General features: G+C 40.8%; 1 protein-coding gene across 1 annotated transcript; it reads right to left on the bottom strand.

Annotated features, from left to right (window-relative positions):
* Window positions 1–4,643: 4,643 nt before the first annotated feature.
* On the bottom strand, window positions 4,644–19,492 carry RRAGC (Ras related GTP binding C). The gene is made up of 7 exons (XM_082614559.1): window positions 19,167–19,492; window positions 17,255–17,458; window positions 16,093–16,292; window positions 13,457–13,571; window positions 12,114–12,256; window positions 9,982–10,130; window positions 4,644–6,188 (listed from the first exon to the last, which is right to left on the bottom strand). Exons 1-7 carry the CDS (start codon window positions 19,401–19,403, stop codon window positions 6,037–6,039), a joined length of 1,200 nt encoding a protein of 399 aa, XP_082470685.1. The 5' UTR covers window positions 19,404–19,492; the 3' UTR covers window positions 4,644–6,036.
* Between the last annotated feature and the right edge of the window lie 163 nt (window positions 19,493–19,655).

Here is a 19,655-nt window from a genome sequence, read left to right on the forward strand (position 1 = left end):
TCTCCTGATATTTCATCACTTTAGCTCAAAAGATGCTTTTCTTAATTGAAGTGTAGTAGATTTACAATGTTGTATTTGTTTAAGGTACACAGTAAAGTGATTCAGTTATACATACATACATATATTTTTTTCAGATTCTTTTCCATTATAGGTTATTACAAGATATTGAATATAGTTCCCTGTTCTATACAGTACATCCTTGTTATTATATATATAGTAGTGTGTATCTGTTAATCCCAGACTCCTAATTTATCCCTCTCCCCCTTTCCCCTTTGTTAACCATAAGATTGTTTTCTATGCCTGTGAGTCTGTTTCTGTTTTGTAAATAAGTTCATTTGTATCATTTTTTCCATTCTACATATAAGTGATATCACGTGATATTTGTCTTTCTCTGACTTACTTCACTTAGTATGATAATATTTAGGTCCATTCATGTTTGCTGCAAATGGCATTATTTCAATCTTTTTTATGGCTGAGTAATATTCCATTGTATATATGTACCATATCTTTATCCATTCCTCTGTCGATGGACATTAGGTTGCTTCCATGTCTTGGCTACTCTAAGGAGTGCTGCTATGAACACTGGGGTGCATGCATCTTTTTGATTTAGAGTTTTCATCTTTTCTGAATATATACCCTGGAGTGGGATTGCTGGATCATATGGTAGCTCTACTTTTCGTTTTTTAAGGAACCTCCTTAAAAAGGTTTTCCACAGTGGCTGTTTCCACAGTGGCTGCAACAGTGTAAGAGGGTTGCCTTTTCTCCACACCCTCTCCAGCATTTAGTATTTGTACACATTTATTATTTGTACATTATTATTATTTGTAGACCATTCTAACCAGCATGAGGTGATACCTCATTGTGGTTCTGATTTGCATTTCTCTAATAATTAGCGATGTTGAACAAAACGTTGCTTTTGAAAGTATAAGGATCTTACAGTGGAAGTTGCAGCACTTTTCCAGACACACGTTGGTAGTAACGGGTACTTGGAGGGGTCAGGGGGGAACTAGTTTCCTTCCACTCAGTTCCTCATTGTAACTGTCCTTTTGCAATTTTCTCAATTACATTTTAAACAGTTCTGAAGATGCATTGATGTATCTAGTTCTTTTTACATTAAAATTTGTTTTTGTAGAACAAAGTCACAGCTGGGGCTTGTGGAGAGATGATATGTCTGTGGAAGGATAATGTGCTAAAGCCTTTCCTTTGCAGTGTTTTAGCTCTCAAGTGTGAAATAATGACAACAAACCTCATCTGAGGCAAAAGAAAGTGATGAAAGCAGATATTATCATTCAAGTATGTGGCATTTCCTTCCATGGGAGTCTTTAAGAGCATACACATCTACAGCAGATGGCTTAGGGAACGAGTTGTTCTGCCTGCTATAGGCATGAGCATGGTGTGGTCTTCTTAAAGCCCCCTTGTAACCCGTAATCCATGAAACAAAGAATGTTATGACCTTCATCCTATCCAACCCCTTGTTAAAAAGCTGATAATGAATAGAAAAAGTGAAAATCACAAACAGCTTCACTTCCAATACAGTGTCTCAAGTCATCACTGAATATGATTTCAGGAGAAATAACTTAAGCGATCCTTTGGATCTCTAAGTTAAGTGTACACGTAGGTGATACAGGTAATTTAAACTTTCAGAACAGAGCCGAGGGGCAGGAGCCGGAAAGCTTGAGTTTAAATAATACAACACCGCCACCTAGAGGTCAAGCACTAAGGAAATGGACACTGCAGCCGGACCGGGTAAAAAGCTACACAAGCTACTGCCCACACAAGAAAAGCATCACTGCCTTCACATCAAAGCTGCAATGAGGGGACTTCCCTGGTGGCGCAGTGGTTGAGGGTCCGCCTGCCGATGCAGGGGACACGGGTTCGTGCCTCGGTCCGGGAAGATCCCACATGCCGCGGAGCGGCTGGGCCCGTGAGCCATGTCCGCTGAGCCTGCGCGTCCGGAGCCTGTGCTCCGCAACAGGAGAAGCCGCAACAGTGAGAGGCCCAAGTACCGCAAAAAAAAAAAAAAAAAAAATCTGCAGTGAGGGACATTTAAATGATCACGGGTTTTCTTCAACATACGGGATATTGGAGAAATGCTACAGAGTAGAAAATATGCTTTCCCCATCACTACCTATAAGGACAGGTGATGAGCAAGTCACCCAAGAAAGGGAGCAGAGAACAGACCCACCCACGTCAAGGTGCTGGGGAGGGGGAGTGGTTAGAGGGCTTTTGTAGAAGATATGGCATTTAAGCTGACCTTGGTAGGATGAACAGAATTTCTATAAGCCAAGGGAAGCAGATTCCAGGCTGAAGAACAGCATGAGCTACTAATCTCAATTGTGAAAATACACAAAATTTCCTCTTATTTTACCACCAGTCCACTAAAGGTTGTATTAAGACACTTGGGAAATGGAATAAAAATCCTATTTCCAATCCCACTGAAAATATTCCAGTAAAGTGTCCTTTGGTATATTTATTATATGCTGCTTAAATAGGCATTTCTTAAAACAGTCAAACTTCGGAACGTGGGATATAAACCAAGGTAAACAGATTTCTCTATTGCAGGTCTTCTCAGAGAATTTAATATTTGACTGTACATAGTAAATCTCCAAGCAGAGACTACAGAATGCTGTTTCCAAAGTTTAACTATAGAATTCATGTTCTGCAAAACACCCCATGAGTAAACCCCTCCCTCCCTACTAGGGAAGCAAGGTCAAGTGGTGATTTAAGGATGCAGGTTCTGGAATCAAACTGCATGGATTCCAATTCTAGCTCCACCACTCACTATTAGGCTTCTCCAGGCCTGTTTCCCCATCTGCAAATAGAATAGAGGACCTACCTCACCAGGTGCTGTGAAGATTACATGAGGTAATACACACAGAAACCACCTGAAATAATCTGTAGTAGGTGCCGTCCCTTCATGTCCCTCCCGCGTGCGCTTTACACGTCCGGACTCCCAACTCCGTAGGAGCAGTTCAAGGAAGATGCTATTAACAGAAATACACTCCAGCTATGCCCAGCTGCCACCTATAGTCCCTTGGAAGACTGTGTTCCTTCGGGGTCTCTGGGGGAAAGAAGGGGCGTGTTTAAAGTTACTTTGCTAGCTTAGGTGAAAAACAATAATGATATCCACTAATTAACCTCTTCTGGATATAACTGGAAGAGCTTTCAGCATTTGCAAAACAAAACAGGACAGATAGAGGATCTTAACAAAGCCCACGAATCACACACATTAAACTTGTGACAATCATAATTTTATCTTTAAAATCGCTTCTCTGTGTACACACAGAACTCTAAACGTAGGAGGTAAATTAATACAATTCCAAATACCTTGAACATTCTGTATTGGGACATCATTACATACGTGTCTGTGTGTGTACACACGGGCATGTGTGAATGTGTGTATGTTTGAATGTGTGTGAACAGGAGAGGTAGTGGTACGTAGAACAGCTCAAAACACCCTGCTGCAAAAGATTTAAAAGGTTTTATTTCACCATCTCTCCCAGCTCTCTGAGGTAGCCAGTTGAAGATAAACACCCATCGAGATGCAAAACATTTCAGGCAAACCCTCCTTGATAGTTTTCTGATTTTTCCATTTCCTTTTCCTGAGTTGTCCCCTTTCTTCATTCACTTTATTTCTATTCCACCACTTTTCACCTGTTCTCCTTAACCACTCCCTGAATTTGTAATTTTCCACAGTAGTAGGAAAAAATATTTCTTGGGCACCTATATGCCATGGTACACTCATCTTGAGGCATCATCTCCATTGAGTCAATGGGAGCCTGAGGCTGGAGATGAAGGCAGGCAGCACTGGGCTGCCAGGTCTGCAGCACAGGCCCCCACTTCACTACTAACTAGATCTATGACTGGGTTGCCCCCTGGTTTACCCAGAACAGCGTAGTTTACACCCATTGCTCTGGCATAATTATTAATGGCATCCCTTCCACTCTCAACAGTATCCTGATTTGGAGTTTAAGTTAATATGTTCATCCTATTACCCTAGACAATGTTCTTTACTCCTCTGGACTTCAGTTCTCATAATTTCAAAAAGGATACAGGATTAGATAGTATTTTTTAAATCTATTTTTGTGATTTCCAATTGTTTTAAAATTAAAGTAATCCAATCATGAAATTAAAGATCTTTCAACCTCTACTTCCCTCCTTTCTATAAACTGATGTATACTTTACTCCAACCAGTTGAGACCCAACCTAACTATGTAAGCAGAACTTAACATTGAAGGGTCAATAATGAGTATCTCAGAAACTGGAAGAAATGAAAAATGAGCTGGAATCAGTGCAAATTTTGTATACTGTATTCTACTCATCTCATCCCCTGAACCGCTTCCTGGTTTGGATATCATACATCAATTATGCCAGGCCCTGGATACTCCCCACCATGAGTGAGATCTGTTGCTATGAAACACCATTTCTACCTAGACCTCCTACCCTAAACAGCAACGGGCCAGGAGATGGTTATCTGGACACAAGGCATGAAATTCCTGCAACAGGACAGAACTTGAAGTCTTGAAACATAAGGCAGTTTAACCATATGAGGCAGCAAAAGAAGAAGAAATGGATGATGACAGAGCGGGACAAGCCAGTGTTCCATCACCCCAACCTTCTATTACCTTAGGCAAATAAAAAACTTATTCTGGAGTAAATACATTTATTGATACCCATTTTATATAGTTCAATGAAATAATCTATAAATATAAAAGCTTTTTTTTTTTTTTTTGGATATCACCATGGTCCATGTAAATACTCAACAGTCAGAATCGTCTGCAGGAAGCACTCCAAGTCACACGGTTAGGTTTACAGACCTGAATATACATATTTCATTAAACAGTGGCACTTATGTACTCAAGTGGTCCAGTGGCTTTGGAATATATGACTACTGGGCATGTGGAGTAAAAATAACGTGTAAGTTTAAGTCAATGGAAAAGGGTATCAACCTTCAACAAAAAGAAACAATTATGAATTAATATCCTAGGTGAAGAAAGTACCACAGTTGACACCTGGCGTCAGAATACTGAAGACGAAGTATGTTTAACGACACGCCGTGGTGCCATGTGCTCTCTTCAAGTCCCAGTGGGCAGTCCACCAGCGCCTTAGGGTCATTCAGGATCAACAAAACAGCAATTCTTAAAGGATCTCGATAGCTTAGAATAAAAGGAATGTGGGGGCTGGTATCAAGTTTAAAGAAAAGTGAGCTACATAATTCAGTGACAATGCATTTCCCTCCTAAGAGGAGGAGATTGCGGGGAAAACAAATTTTTTTTAATTCCCTTTGTTACAGTGATCAGAATCATTTATCTAACGTGGGAGCAAGAACCCAGATGTCCGGTACCCAAAACACAGGTGCAAAAATTTTCTTCTGTTTTAAAGTTTGTTCTTCAACACTTCCAAGGGAACTAATGCAGCGGCCACTGTTGAGCCTTGCTCTCGACTTGATGCAGCATAAAATTTTCTCATTTCCTCAGAAACAAATACAGGAATGTCCTTTGCTGCAGTCAGACCATGTGTCTTCTGAGTTAGCAAGCAAATGCATTTAGAAGGTCTGAGGTGTGCAAGGTCCAAAATTGAAATCTGAGAGGCAGTGTTAGAATTTAAGCAAGGCAGGATTTTCAGAGACTACTCAAATGAAAATCTAAGCGAAGCATATAAAAACTCAGTTCTTTCTATTATTTTCAACTGGTAATTGACAGCAACATTCTCTGGTAAGGATGGGTAAGTGATGTTATCTCCAGGTCCAAAATATCCCAACTACTTAAAGTAGGACCCCCAAGAGGAGAAAGACACTTGAGGTCTGTGGTCTATAGAATTCTTTTTTGCCATTTTTTTTTAAAAAAAGAAATAGTAGCTTCAGTTGCACACCACTGGTTGAAGGGGTTTTCATCCAAATGAGAAACTCTACCCCTTGTCTCTAGTGCAACAGGCACCAGACTCCCACAAGCGGCAACTTCCATGTCCTGTAGCACATGGCATCTGACCCTGGAGTGAAGAATAAGCTGGCACAGACCCCGACCACTGGCATTCAGGCTAGATGGCATTTCGCGGCGTGCCGTTGTGTGTCAACGCTTTCAGGCTGGGGGCACTGGTCTGGTGACCACAGCTCCTGTGAGAAGTCACACCCACCTCAAAAACCTCATGAATAGCTTTTCGGAAACAATGGAAGTTGTAGTCTATTAAACCTGCAGGAGAGAAAAAGGAGATCAGGCCTCCTGAATGTCAACTGGGAGACTATCTACTAGGAAACATTTGGTGATGGAAAAAAATAATTGATATGTATTTAAAAACATATATCCAATTGAGGAATTCTTCACACTGGCAACATGATGAAGCGTATGCCCAAGTGTTAACATCGGTTACCTCTAGGGCCTGGAAGTGACCAGGGTAAATAAAAAAGCAATCAGGAAGACAAATTTGCTAAGAAAATTTACAATGAAATCTAAAGTGAAAGTAAAATACTTTTTGATTTATCAAGATTTTCCTTTTACAAGTCTCTGAGGCAGCCAAAGAAAAGCTGAAGGAAACAGTTGGAACAGTTTTGCAAACTGCTCAATAGAGCCATGGGGTTGGGAGGTGTCAGAGAGGCGCATCAGGCAGAGCCTCAGGAAGCCTGCTTCCCCTATACGGGAGGTAAGGCAGCTCCATCCTCATCTGCTTTATGAACTGGCTTCCAAATAAGATTTCGGTCAAACAAAGGGCTCCCTACAGGTACGTACGGACATATGGCCAATTCTGGCCACTGAGATAAATACAAGTGTGTGAGACTTCTGTGAAGTCTCCTTAAAAGGAAGACTTCCCTATTCCTCCCCATTCCTCCTTAACGTCCAGAATATGGATAAGATTGCTGGAGCTCCAGGAGCCATTCCAGATCACAAGGAGAACTTGAGAATAGAAGCCAGTGCTGAGAAGGGCAGAGCAGAAAGAGAGGACTTATGTCCTCGAGGATACTGGGACGTAAAGACAGCACACGAGAAAGAAATCACAACAATCTGATGTTAAAATGACTACTGGGAAAGAAGTCCAAAGGTGGGAGAGCCAAGTGCAGGGCAAGAGCAGCAATGAAAGCTTCAGGTGTGAGGCAGAGCTCTGAGGATACGAGCAGGATTTAATCAGGCAGGAAAGGAGGGCAGAATCACAAGACCACAGCAGGGAGCCGGCAGTGAGGAAACACAGCACACAGGTGGACAACAGGAAAGAAACTGGTCTGGCTGGAGATAGGGGTAGAGAAATTTGGGGAGAAGTACTGGGAATGGAGTCTGAATAAGCAGGTTAGAGTCAAATTACAGAGGTCCTTCAGATTCAGGAAAAAATAAAAGTTTTAGTAAGTTCAACTACATTAAAACTGACTTCTATGCAAATGGTAAAATTAAACTGACAATCAAGGAAATGTGAACACTGGCTGGATATGTGATGATATTATGAAATCACTGTCAAGTTTTCTTTTTTTTTTTTTACACATCTACTGATGGTAACACTGCCATGCTTTACAAAGCGCACTGCCTCTTACAGACACCTGCTGACATCTGTATAGACAAAATGATTTGATGTTAGAGACTTGCTTCAAAATGACCCAGTAGGGAAAAAGGTATAGCAAGCAAATAAGAATGGCTATGATTCTGATAACTGTTGAATCTGGGTGATAGATAAAAAGGGGTTCCTCACATTATTTTCTCTACTTTTTTGTGTTTGACAGTTTCCACAACAAAAGAGCAAAAGATAATAATTTAGTTGTGAGGAGGATACACAGCAAATAAGACTGACCATGTCTTGATGACTGTGAAAGCAGGGAGATGGGTACATGGAATCACTGTGCTAGTCTACTTTTGTGTATATTTGAAAATTTCCATAACCAAAAGTTTTAAAAATTTTTAAAGATTAGAATGGAGAAAAATAAAGAACTCCTAAGAAGTACAAAAAAGGCACAGTACAAAAAAGATAAAAGTATATGAACAGATAAATTACCAGAGAAGACACCTGAACAGACATAAAAGGGTACCTGCAGTGAAAAAGATGCTTGCTCTAACCCATAATTAAAGAAATAAAAACAAGAGCCAAATGAGGTACCATTTCACACCTACCAGACTGACAATAACTAAACAGTCTAACAATATCAAACATTATCAAGGACATGAAGTGACAAGAACTCCCACATAGCACTGTCTGGGGTGAAAATAAAGCCACTTTGGAGAGCAATTCAATAATGCCTAATAAAGCTGAAGACCTATGTCCTCTTTAAATTTCACTCCTAAATACTTATTACTCTTGAGAAATTCTCCATATGTGCAAAGGCAAACTTGTTCATGAGCATTACTTGCAAAACTATCTGTAATCTTAAAAATCATCTACATGTCCAGCAAGAAGAATATAAATTGTGGTATATGCAATCCATAGACTACTGTGTGGCAGTGACAACTGAATGAACGAACTGGAGCTACATCTATCGATACAGATAAATCTCAAAAACAATCTTGAATGAAAAGAAACAAGCAAGTTGCAGAAGACAACTTACCTTTGGACATCATTTACACAAAGATACACAATACCCTATATTGTTTAAGGATAGATATGAAGTGAAAGACTAAATCATGCACAGGAAAAAGAAAACACTACATTCAACAGAGTGCAAGAGGGGGGTTTCAACTGAGAAACACACAGAGGACAAATATGTATTTGTCATGTTTCAGTTCTTAAGCTCAAAGGTGAATAGTCACATTTTTGTTGTACCCAAAACACTTTGTATATCTAAAATATTTCAGTAATATCAGTGAAATAACATTAATTCATTCAATATTAATTAATATCACAAACCCAGGCAGAAGAGCAGGGACTTGTTGCAGTGAATAACAGAGAGTTACTATAGATCCTTGAGTAGTTAAATAACATGATAAAAGGAATTTTCTGAAATCTAGTCTGCCTTTAGAATAAAAGATGATACATGCTGAGCCCTTAATATGTATGTTGAATGCAGCACCACAGGCTGGAGGAATGAGGACCTGGATTGGAGTCACCAACAGTGGAAATGGAAAGGACACCCGAGAAACAGTTCCAAGAAACAAATGGTAAGATTTGGTGAAAACTGAATGTAAACACAGGAAAAGAATGGAAAAAGGAAAACACAGAATGCTCTCTGTGAGATGATCTGCAAGAGCCTCATGGGCAATTACACCATACGATTACCTGACTGCACATAGCTAAGCTTGGACACCAGAAAAATGGCATAACGAGTAACAGAAGTAGAGCAGCCGGGATGGTCATGAAAAAAAGGGGAAAATATTCATCAGTTTTTGACACCATGGACAAGATAAAATATTTAAGTGAAGATGTCTTACTAATAGCTCCAAACACAGGATGGAAACACAGGCCCAAGCCAGAGTTGGAGAGGTGAATTTTTCAATCAACTACACAGAGAAGATTAACGGAAGGCATGGATTAGATGCACTGACCAGGAGAATTAAGTGAAGAAGTGGGCAGGAGACCTGGCTCTGAAGAACACTCAAAAAGAAGAACAGTAGAAACAGGACAAGTGGTCAGAGAAACAAACACATAGAAGAACCTGGAGAGTTCTGCTTTAGGGAAGCAGAGAGAAGAAAGCTTGAGGGAGGAGGGACTGACAGGGTCACATGCTTCAGAAGGCTGAAGAGGCCACAGAATGAGAAAAGGCCACTGAACGCAGCAAGAAGGAGACCTAGTAACCTCTCAAACAGCCTCAGCAGACTGGTTCAGGTGGAAGCCAAACCGTAGGCAGTAGACAGGTAATGGAAGGAGGTAAAATGAGAGAGGCTAGAATAAAAAACTTGATTTAGAATAGAAGACCAAAAGAAGGCAGGAGAAAGTCTGCACTGTATGTGGACGGGAGGGCACAAAAGTAGTTTGAGCTGGTAAATCCTCTAACACTGCAATATTGTTTTTTCTTGCTTTCAAGAACCTAAGAAATTATGACAAAGAACTTAAAGAAATCTTTTTAAAATGCATTACCTTTTCGTTCAAAACTCTCTTCCCTAAGGATGCAGACCAGTGCCAAAAATTTAGTCACCTCCTTTAAATACAGGACCGTTGTGTTATTCAGCTTGATGATGGCCATAGATTCTTTGTCGTAAGCACTTCCACTTCCATCTTCCTTTAACCTGTTTTAAAACAAAGTATCATCCAGTAGAGGTTTCCCAACTCAGCATTTTGTCACATTTGCACAACAATAAGGGTTTCCACCCAGTTTCCTGAACGTCTTTTGAGAAAGGAGAATGCCCGCTCGCCCTTATTGGAACAGAAGCTGTGTTTAGTTAGCTATGGGTGCGCAGCCCATGCTGCAATATTCATTCCATGTGCTCACATCACCTTGTTCACCTAGGATGCATGGAACACAGCAGGTTTCCAATCTTCCCTCACACTAATTGGTGCTGGCACCCTCTACAAATAAAGAAGGACCTGAAATATGAAAACTGCCATCAGTGAAAAAGGAGTAAATACAAAAACTAAAATAAATAAATACGGTCCCATTCAAAAAACATAAATCAAGAGTCAAGTAAGCAGGACTTCCTGGTGGCACAGTGGTTAAGAATCTGCCTGCCAATGCAGGGGACACAGGTTCGATTCCTGGTCCAGAAAGATCCCACATGCCACAGAGCAACTAAGCCTGGGCGCCACAACTACTGAGCCTGCACTCTAGAGCCCGCGTGCCACAACTACTGAAGCCTGTGTACCTAGAGCCCGTGCTCCGCAACAAGAGAAGCCACCGCAATGAGAAGCCCGCGCACTGCAACAAACAGAAGCCTGCAAGCAGCAATGAAAACCCAATGCAGCCAAAAAAAAAAAAAAAAAAAAAATCAAATAAGCAGCAAACTGAACTTCAATAAAGCATACCAAATTGCACACTTGTGTTAATAACAAAGTAATGGCTATTTCTCTTCTTTTTTATAATGTACTTTATCATATATAATGTAGTTTACAGTGTACCTTATACTGAAAATAAACTTTATAACTAAATTTGATTTTTTAATTATAAAAATTGGCTTATGAAAATTTGATTTGTTTTAAAGAAAAAGCGAATTTTCTATTTCATCTATTTTTAAAATTAGGAATAGGAACATGAAACTTTTCTGCATAACCTATGGACAAAATCTCATTTTCACTGTGGAAAGAATAAAAACAAAGGAGAGCATATAATCACAAAACTGAAAAAGAGACAGGAATGCAAGACAAGAATAGACAGGTAAAGAAGAGGTAACACAAATGCATTCTCCTACCCAGAGGCAGCTGGACAAAGACACTGACAAGTTAGGCGGAGAGAGCAAGGTAAAGGGTAGGGACAGAGAGATGAAAGAGGAATTTAGACTAGGTGGAGCAGAGAGGAACAACAGATAAAGGACACAGGTATCAGAAAGCAAAGGTAGTGTCAGAGCATCGAGAAAGTGCATTCTGAGGACTGATATTAATACATGAGATGAATCAGGGCTATTAGACGCTGCAGAGGTTACTGGCTTTCGAAACACCAGTAAATTCACCAAAGTTTTCACTTGTCCTCTGGGTTATTCTACAAAATCACTTCTTTGCCAGCTTTTACAAATTTCTGTATAGAGTGTGGTAAATATGCATAAAACAAGAGTTTATATTTTAGAGACTTATTTTGGAAACTTAGATGTATAGGTCAAATGTTTATAAGTTCTTCTGACATCCAGAATTCTGATTTCCTTGTTTCTGAGCTCTCTGAAAGATTAAGGATCCCTCAGTTCCACAAAACCTGAGATTAAATTAGGAACCAGTACATACTTTGTTATTCAGAGTGTTTTAAATAAATTAATCTTATTTATTGATCCAGCTAAGTCGCAGTAGTGAGAAGACACAGTACAAAGCCCCCAAATAATAGCGGGTGAAACTTTCAGTGATAGTAAGTCTGGCACTAGTCACACCGCTCTGACCCACCTATTCCGAAGGAGTAAGACCCAGCAGCCCACCCACGCAGAAATCATGCTCCAAATTGAAGCACTATGGTCAGAACAATTCTACTTCATACAGTACTTGCTAGACGCCTCAGAAATTAATCCCCCTGACAAATCAAGCTGGTAGTCTTCCCCGTATCTGAGATCTTGCAGAAATATATATATACAACTTACCCATATATACAAGACACATCAATTACAACATCAATCATGTCACAGCAAAGTTCATACGACTGCATATCCACAGGAGAACTGTCTGTTGCAATGTAGATTTTGCTGACAACATCGAAGAGAAAAGCTTTTTCAATACCTGAATTCTTGAAAAAACAAAGTTGAGTGTTCATTTTTTTTTTAAGAATCACATTTGTAAACTTATCAAAGATCTTGAACCACTGATTAACATCCAAGAGCATTTTTAATTTACAGCCTAAAACCAAAAGAGCAAATAGTACTTGCTTAGGAGACACTTCTCTTATCCAGAGAATAAAAGTGGAATTATTTCTCTGCTCTGAGTTACTGACATAATCGCACCAGTCAAATTTGTTTTTTCTTCATCCTCTTTACTTAAATGAATTATTTCCTAAGACGCCACACACACACCCAAAAAATTCTCCAAAAATCAAGCCATGCTACATTTTCAATAATCCTTTTTGTGGCAATAATCAATCTCTGCTTCAAATGACCTTGCTACCAGAAAGGCTTGATGTGGCAATTAGCAAACCATAAAAGAATGTTTCACGTCAACATCTAGCATAACCCAAAAAGCCCAAAGAATTGGGGATCACTACACATTGAGTCCTTCAAAGAAATGTTTGGGAAATATAGTGGCTGAATGCTAAATTTATTGGAAGAATATCCTTTTTTATTAAGCTGAATCCTCAAAATAAGTAATGTGAAATATGACACAGATTATAGTTAGCAAGGAAAGGATCAATTTTTCAATGTGACCTCCAATAAGGCAGAGATTAAGTCCAATTCCCAAAACCCAGTCTACCCTACTTTCTACTTTTCCTTCAGGAAATAGATACCATGAAGATATTAATTCAGAAAGCATGAGAAAATTTTTCATCAGGGCATTTTAAAACAAGAAAAAGTGAGTATGAAGGAAAAAATTCAGAAAATAACTCAAGCCTTTTTTTTTTTTTTTTTTTTTTTTTACGGTACGCAGGCCTCTCACTGTTGTGGCCTCTCCCGTTGCGGAGCACAGGCTCCGGATGCGCAGGCTCAGCGGCCATGGCTCACGGGCCCAGCCGCTCCGCGGCATGTGGGATCCTCCCGGACCGGGGCATGAACCCGTGTCCCCTGCATCGGCAGGCGGACTCTCAACCACTGCGCCACCAGGGAAGCCCTCAAGCCATTTTTAAAATGTTTTTATTACTTACTTTACACTTAATTGTATTATTAGTCCTTAAGCTTGATTCAGACTAATTCCAGCCATTTTTTGGAGAACTTGATAACAGAAATATATTCAACAAAAACGGAACCAGAAACTACAGTGAATTAAATAGCTCACTTACTGATATAAAGATATTTAATAGATTTTCCAAGGTCGGTAGTTGTGGGATAAGTTTCTGCACCACCTTACTAAAGGCTTCAAATATTGAATGGTCATAGATACTAGTCAAATAAAAGCTGAAAAACACAACATAGTTTGATTAATTTGAAAAATCTTAAGTCCAGTGACAATTATCATGATACATAAAATTTTAAGTTTCTTAACATTTGATTTCCGTAACTTCAAATAAAGCCTCTTTATCTTGTGTACCATCCCCATCATGCAAGATGACAAATGCAGTTTCCCCACCTGGCTTGTAGCTCTCCATCCCTTCATTGCATTTACACAGAGGGCAATTGAGGCAGTACACAGGGAAGCATTTTCAGATGCAGAAACCTGAATGTTCACCTAAGTCTTTGCAATCTGATCCAAAAACCTTGGCTTCTTAAGCCCATAACTGACAAAAAACCAAGATAAAAGCAAGAGAAAGCTCATAGGAGATAGGTGACATTTATTAAATAAGAATACAATACAGGTCTCTACTAAAATGTTACCGCTTCAGAAAGTTCCTTCCTGACCCCCCTACCTAAAACAGTACCCCTGTACTCATTACTTTCAGCCCCTTTCCCCTAATTTGTTTTTCTTCACAGCACTGGTAAATACTTAAAATTATACTACACATTTATTTATAAGTGCTTCTGAGCTGTCTCATTCATCAGAATATAAGCTCCATGAGGACAGAGACTCTGTCAGCCTTGCTCACAGCTGCAGGCCCACTACCCTGAAGAGTGCTCATAAACATTTGGTGAATAAATGAATGAATAAAACTGGAGCTTAGGATTTATGTAAATAACATATTAAGGAGGATGAGAGCAGGGGCTCTAGAGAGAATGGAACAGCTATCTGGAGGCCTAAGAGGATGCACAGTGAAGTAAAACTTGTAGATTTAACAAAACACATATTTGAGAGAGAGAGACCTTTAACAATAACGGTGTGGTCAATTGTACCTACTTTTTCACTCAGGAAATACACTCCTCGTTATAAAGTTGTATCCATTATATAATTATAAACACAAATTACAAAGTCAGAGACACATAACTGTTTATATCACACTTTGTACCTGATTCAAAGATACTTTCAAAGAGCTCACCTAAGAAGCTAACCTAGATGGGGCTCTAATCTAGATGTTAGAACAGTGGCACAGGTGAGACCAAGATGATCCCCCCACAGGCACTAGGGTCAAAGGAATATTTTGGCAATGTGAGAAGGTCCTGCAGGAACTATGAGGCTTGGAGGTGGATGGGGACAGGGAAGAACCTCCAAGCCACAGGGCATTTCATAGTAAGCTAAGTTTCTGGAAATTGGAAATCAAATACAGCCTCATCCATAGGCCTGCTAGTTACTAATAAAACTTAATGCTGTTAACAAGGCCTAGGGCCCCACAGAGAACTGGAAAAAGGGATGGTGCGTACCAATGAGGTGGGGTGCCCTGGAAAGGGACACAGACATGGTGTTAAGAGGATCGGAAGGGTTCCCATGGGCACTGGAGAACACAGGACAATCGTGGCTTCAAATCCATCATTCATGGTGGAAGAATAAGATTGAAGAATTTTATGGGAAGATACTTTCACTTTCTCCTACAAATACTGCTGAATTTTTTTAAAGCCTGAATTACTTGCACATATTTTAATCCAGGCTAGAGGTCAATGAGACTTTTCTATGTGGTTTCCTAGGAGAATAACAGAAAGATCTTGGAGCCAGAGGCCCTAGAGAATATTAGGGGTTGAAAAATGGGGGTTGGCTTGAGCCTATAGAGAAGTCATTATAACAGACCAGGGATAAGGAAATAGCTATGGTTTGTCTCTCGCCTGCTTCCCCTTTAAGCTGTTTATATCATCAAAAGAACATTTTCTTGGGTACTTTTTATTAGTCATTTCTACCTAAACCATAAAAAAAATAAATAAATAAGATGTAGGAAATATCTCTTATACACTTTCAGAGCACAAGTACACAAATCATCAATCCTATCTAGTAGATGTTCTTTAATAATTTCTTAATATTTAATTATGAATCGGCAGTTCTTTAAACTTGAGAGTTCTTTAAACATGATAAGATACACTCACTTAACCCAATTTTTAGAGATTCATAAAAGCGTAAGTGTTTTAAAAAACATAAACAAGATACATTAGAGTCCAGACATTAAAGTGTACCCTCTTTAAAAAGCTCTTCCTACTGAAACAGATACTGTGAAAGCTCAAGCTACACTTTTACAACAAATGCGACAGAGATTCCTTGAACTGAGGCAAAAAGGAAAAAATAATAATAATAATAATGAAACTAAGAGAGGGGAGCCCCAAAGCAGACTTATGCCATGAGGAAACAGCCTGACTCCAGTCTCTTGAGATGAATTTGTAAACACACCTACAGAAACACACTTCACATGACTTCCACCTCTGGGAAAATGCAAAAAAGGAGGAAAGTAACTTCTCATAACATCAGGCTCCCAAACCTGCTTGAATTCAACAACAAAGAGATCAAAAACATTACGGATTTGGGAAGGGTATACCAGTAACAGAGAGCTACGTGTTTGTAATGACAGAGATGGGAATACATTTACACACTTTCCAGGGCTCTCATATCAAACACACAGGTTGTTACCTAAGGTGGAGTTTTTCTAGCCCAGCATCTGCAAGGTCATCATTGGCCCTTTGATGAATGTCCCTCTGTGTTTCTATTTTGTGATCATCAGACAGACCATCAACTTTGTGAATAAAAACCTCAAAATTCATGTCTGGGTTAACTTTGTAGGCTTTAGAAACAGTAATGTGAAGTCTTGTTAAAGCCTCCATGTAGTCATCCTGTAAGTCAGAACAAAATATTTTTTAAAAAGAAATCTTAAGAAAGCCTCAAACTACCTCTTTCCCCAACCACAGAAAATATATTATCCCAATTATTCATAAATATTCAAACATCCAAATACATTAACTTATACCACTAAACAGATCTTCAATCGCTCAAGATAAAGAATTCAACTACCAAGTTAATGCTTGTAATTTTTAACACTGATAATATAAGGAAAGGAAATGGGAAATGGACACTTCTTCCCAACAGAATTTTTAAAGTAATCCCAGCTCTGCCATTTATTAGATGTGTGACTTTAAGCAGGTGGCTTAAACTCTGTGATCTCAGTTTACTTACCCATAAAATCAGAATTACTGTACATACCTCCCAGTTTTGTGAGGACATTAATTAGGTCATGTATATGAAAGCAGCCATTACACAGCCTGTCACTCAGAAAGCATTCCTAACTAATGCTTCAGCTTAGAAAAAGTAAGATTCTTAAGGATGGAGACACGTCCCATCAGTCTGAGTGCCCGCCACATTCTAGGCCCTCAATAAGTGCTCCTTGGGCTAAACCCTACTTGGTCAACTAAAGAAACTATTCACTTTAATATTTACTGACTCAGTTCTCACATTCCTCCTTATATTATGGGCACTGATGAGACCTTTTCAGTGAGTGACATCACTATTGTAACAGTTAATAGAGTACAGCAATATCTACTATTAACAAAAACGGAACGCTGCTCACTAACTAGAACTCAGGGATATAAACCATATCTCCTAGTCATCTGATATTCTGTACTTGTACAATGGCATGCCTGTTCCCAAAGCACCTCTGCAGGTACATCTCTCGCACTGTTAGGGAATCTACTGGCAAAGAAATAAGCTGCAAGAAGCACATGACAAATAAACAACTTTCCTTTGTTCCTACATCTTCCGTCACCAAAGAAGAAAAGTAAACATTATCATTTCTAACTACCTGTGCATCAATGACATATATCAAAGCTCCTGTTCCCCTGAAGATCATCTCGTAGTCAAAAGTAGGGTCGAAAAAGTCCATTTGCCCAGGAAAATCCCATATTTGGAAATTCACAAAGGAGCTATTTGAAATGTCATCTTTGTAAATCTTGTTGGTACTTTCCAAAAAGAGGGTCTCGTTGGGTGACATTTTATGAAACACCACCTGTCAAAAGAAAGAAAACAATTTAATAACTACTCCACTTTTTATTTAAAATACAGAACTCCACCCTGAATTAACATAATTTAAAGAACTTGATCCTATAGCAAAAATTTTAAAAGAGGTAAAAAGTGAATGGTGTATCCACTGGTACCCACTATCCTTTAACTTCTAACAGAAGACACCAAATTATTGAAACCAAATCGCCAGAAAAGCTGAAACTTTTCTGCTATTTTCTGTCTGTATTCAATACTAGCAGTAGCAATGTCTCTCATTTCAGTTTGATTTTTTTTTCTGTAAAACTATCAATTCTGCCAAAATCTGCTTTAAGATTATGAAAACTTATAGCTAAAGTTTAAGCAGTTTTGTTCACTGAAAACTTACTGGAATGCCCACATCAGGCTCTGAAAAATAATCAGAAATGAAACTGACTGGACCCTGCCCTCAATAGGTTTGCAGTCGTGTGGAAGAAATGAAACAAAGGCAAATTACACCAAGCAGAAAGTGACATATTGAGGGAGGAGGGGAAAGAATGGGAGTTGACAGGGAAAAGACAGCTCCCAAAGAAATGGTAAAGGCAATTGTTAAGAATCAAAATTATCACAATCTATACAATTCTAACACAAAACTAATTTGCCTCTCTGTTACTTCTACATGAGGAAAATGGATAGTTACTCCCAAGGCTTAGATAGTGAGTAACAAGTGAAAAGAATTAAAATTAGTTTGCTAAAAACCTACCATAGATGTACTCAGATTTTGCTGTAAAGGTAAAAGATAAATAAAACACAGTAATCCATTACATGTGGAAGAAGGTTACTTTTTAAAAACATCATGTCTACAGAATATCATGCAGAGATTTATTTTGGAGAGACCTCTGCAACAGAGTGGAAAGGGCAAAAGGTCAGGTACCTAGCATTTTATCGCCAGCTCACTTTGTGTGTAAGAGCCATGGCTGATGAAGGAGGTCAACCCTGCCTCTATTTCCCCCTTATTAAAAAGTGAGGAATCCTCCATCCGTTCCCGACATTGCCCAAGTGAAAGCACATGGACTGACAAAGGTCTGCAAATATTCTCCAGGTCTCAAAATTTTTGTAGCCACACACAAACGGGGGAAAATAACTAGTAATTAAACTCACCGGGCCACAAGTACTAAAACAGGTGGAAGAACAGCCCCCAAATCCCACAAATGTCACAGTGAAGTCTCCTTCGTACTAGTAACAAGAGCAAGCATTACAAAGGCCAAAGAGTCACTACTCTTTCTGACGCTGCTCCCTGGGGCTCACCTGGGAAGCCCTGAAAACTCAGATCACCTGAAGTTAGAGGCACAAACACAACCGGGTCCGGGGACGGAGTGTGGGAAGTTCTCCAAGTTAGAACCGGGGAACAAGTCTCAGTTTCGTGAATGGTACAGGGGCTGGGTCCCAGGAGGCGAGGTCCCGGGCGGTGCCACGGGCACCTGCCTCGCTCCGGCCACTCGGGGAGCGCGGGGACCCAGTCGGCCTCGGCTGACCTGGGCGTGGACTCCAAGATCGGGGTCCCGGCGAGGGCCGCGCCCGGGCTCTGCTCCCCGGAGGAAAAGAGAAAGCGCGCTGGGACAGCCCGGCCGGCCACCCCGGCCGCCGCCCTCCTCGGGGCCTCCCCCCCGGCAGCCACCCGCGCCCCCGGGTAGAGGAGGGAGGGGGAGGGGCGCAGGGGCCGACGAGGCCCCACTCACCTTCTGGATGGAGGACTTGCCGCTGCGCCTGAGCCCCATGAGCAGAATCCTAGGCTTGGAGCTGTCAGCGCCCCCCGGGCCACAGCCTCCGCCGGCCCCCGCCCCAACCCCGCCGCCCGCCGCTGCCGCCTCCTCTTCTTCCTCCTCCACGCCGTAGCCGAAGTCCTTTGGGAACGAGTCCGCCGGGCCGTAACTGCCGGCGAGGGGCGTCTCCTCCGCCCCGTACTGCAGGGACATGGTGCTGGAGCCGCCGCCGCCCGCGCCCTGACAGGCCACGCCAGGCCGAGCCAGGCCGCCGCCTCCCCAGGCCGCCGCCGCCACCGCCCCCGGCAGCCGCCACCGCCATGCGGCCCGCCCCCCGGAGCCCGGCTCTCATAGGCTCGGCGCCCGGGCCCGGCCCCTCATTGGCCGCCCGAGCTGTCACTCGGGAGCAGCAAGGTAGGTGGTGCCCGTCACGTGCCCGGAATCACCTGACTCGGAGCTGTGGAG

Source organism: Mesoplodon mirus (assembly GCF_964341445.2).
Source record: "Mesoplodon mirus genome assembly, chromosome: 3".
NCBI classification, from domain to species: domain Eukaryota; kingdom Metazoa; phylum Chordata; class Mammalia; order Artiodactyla; family Ziphiidae; genus Mesoplodon; species Mesoplodon mirus.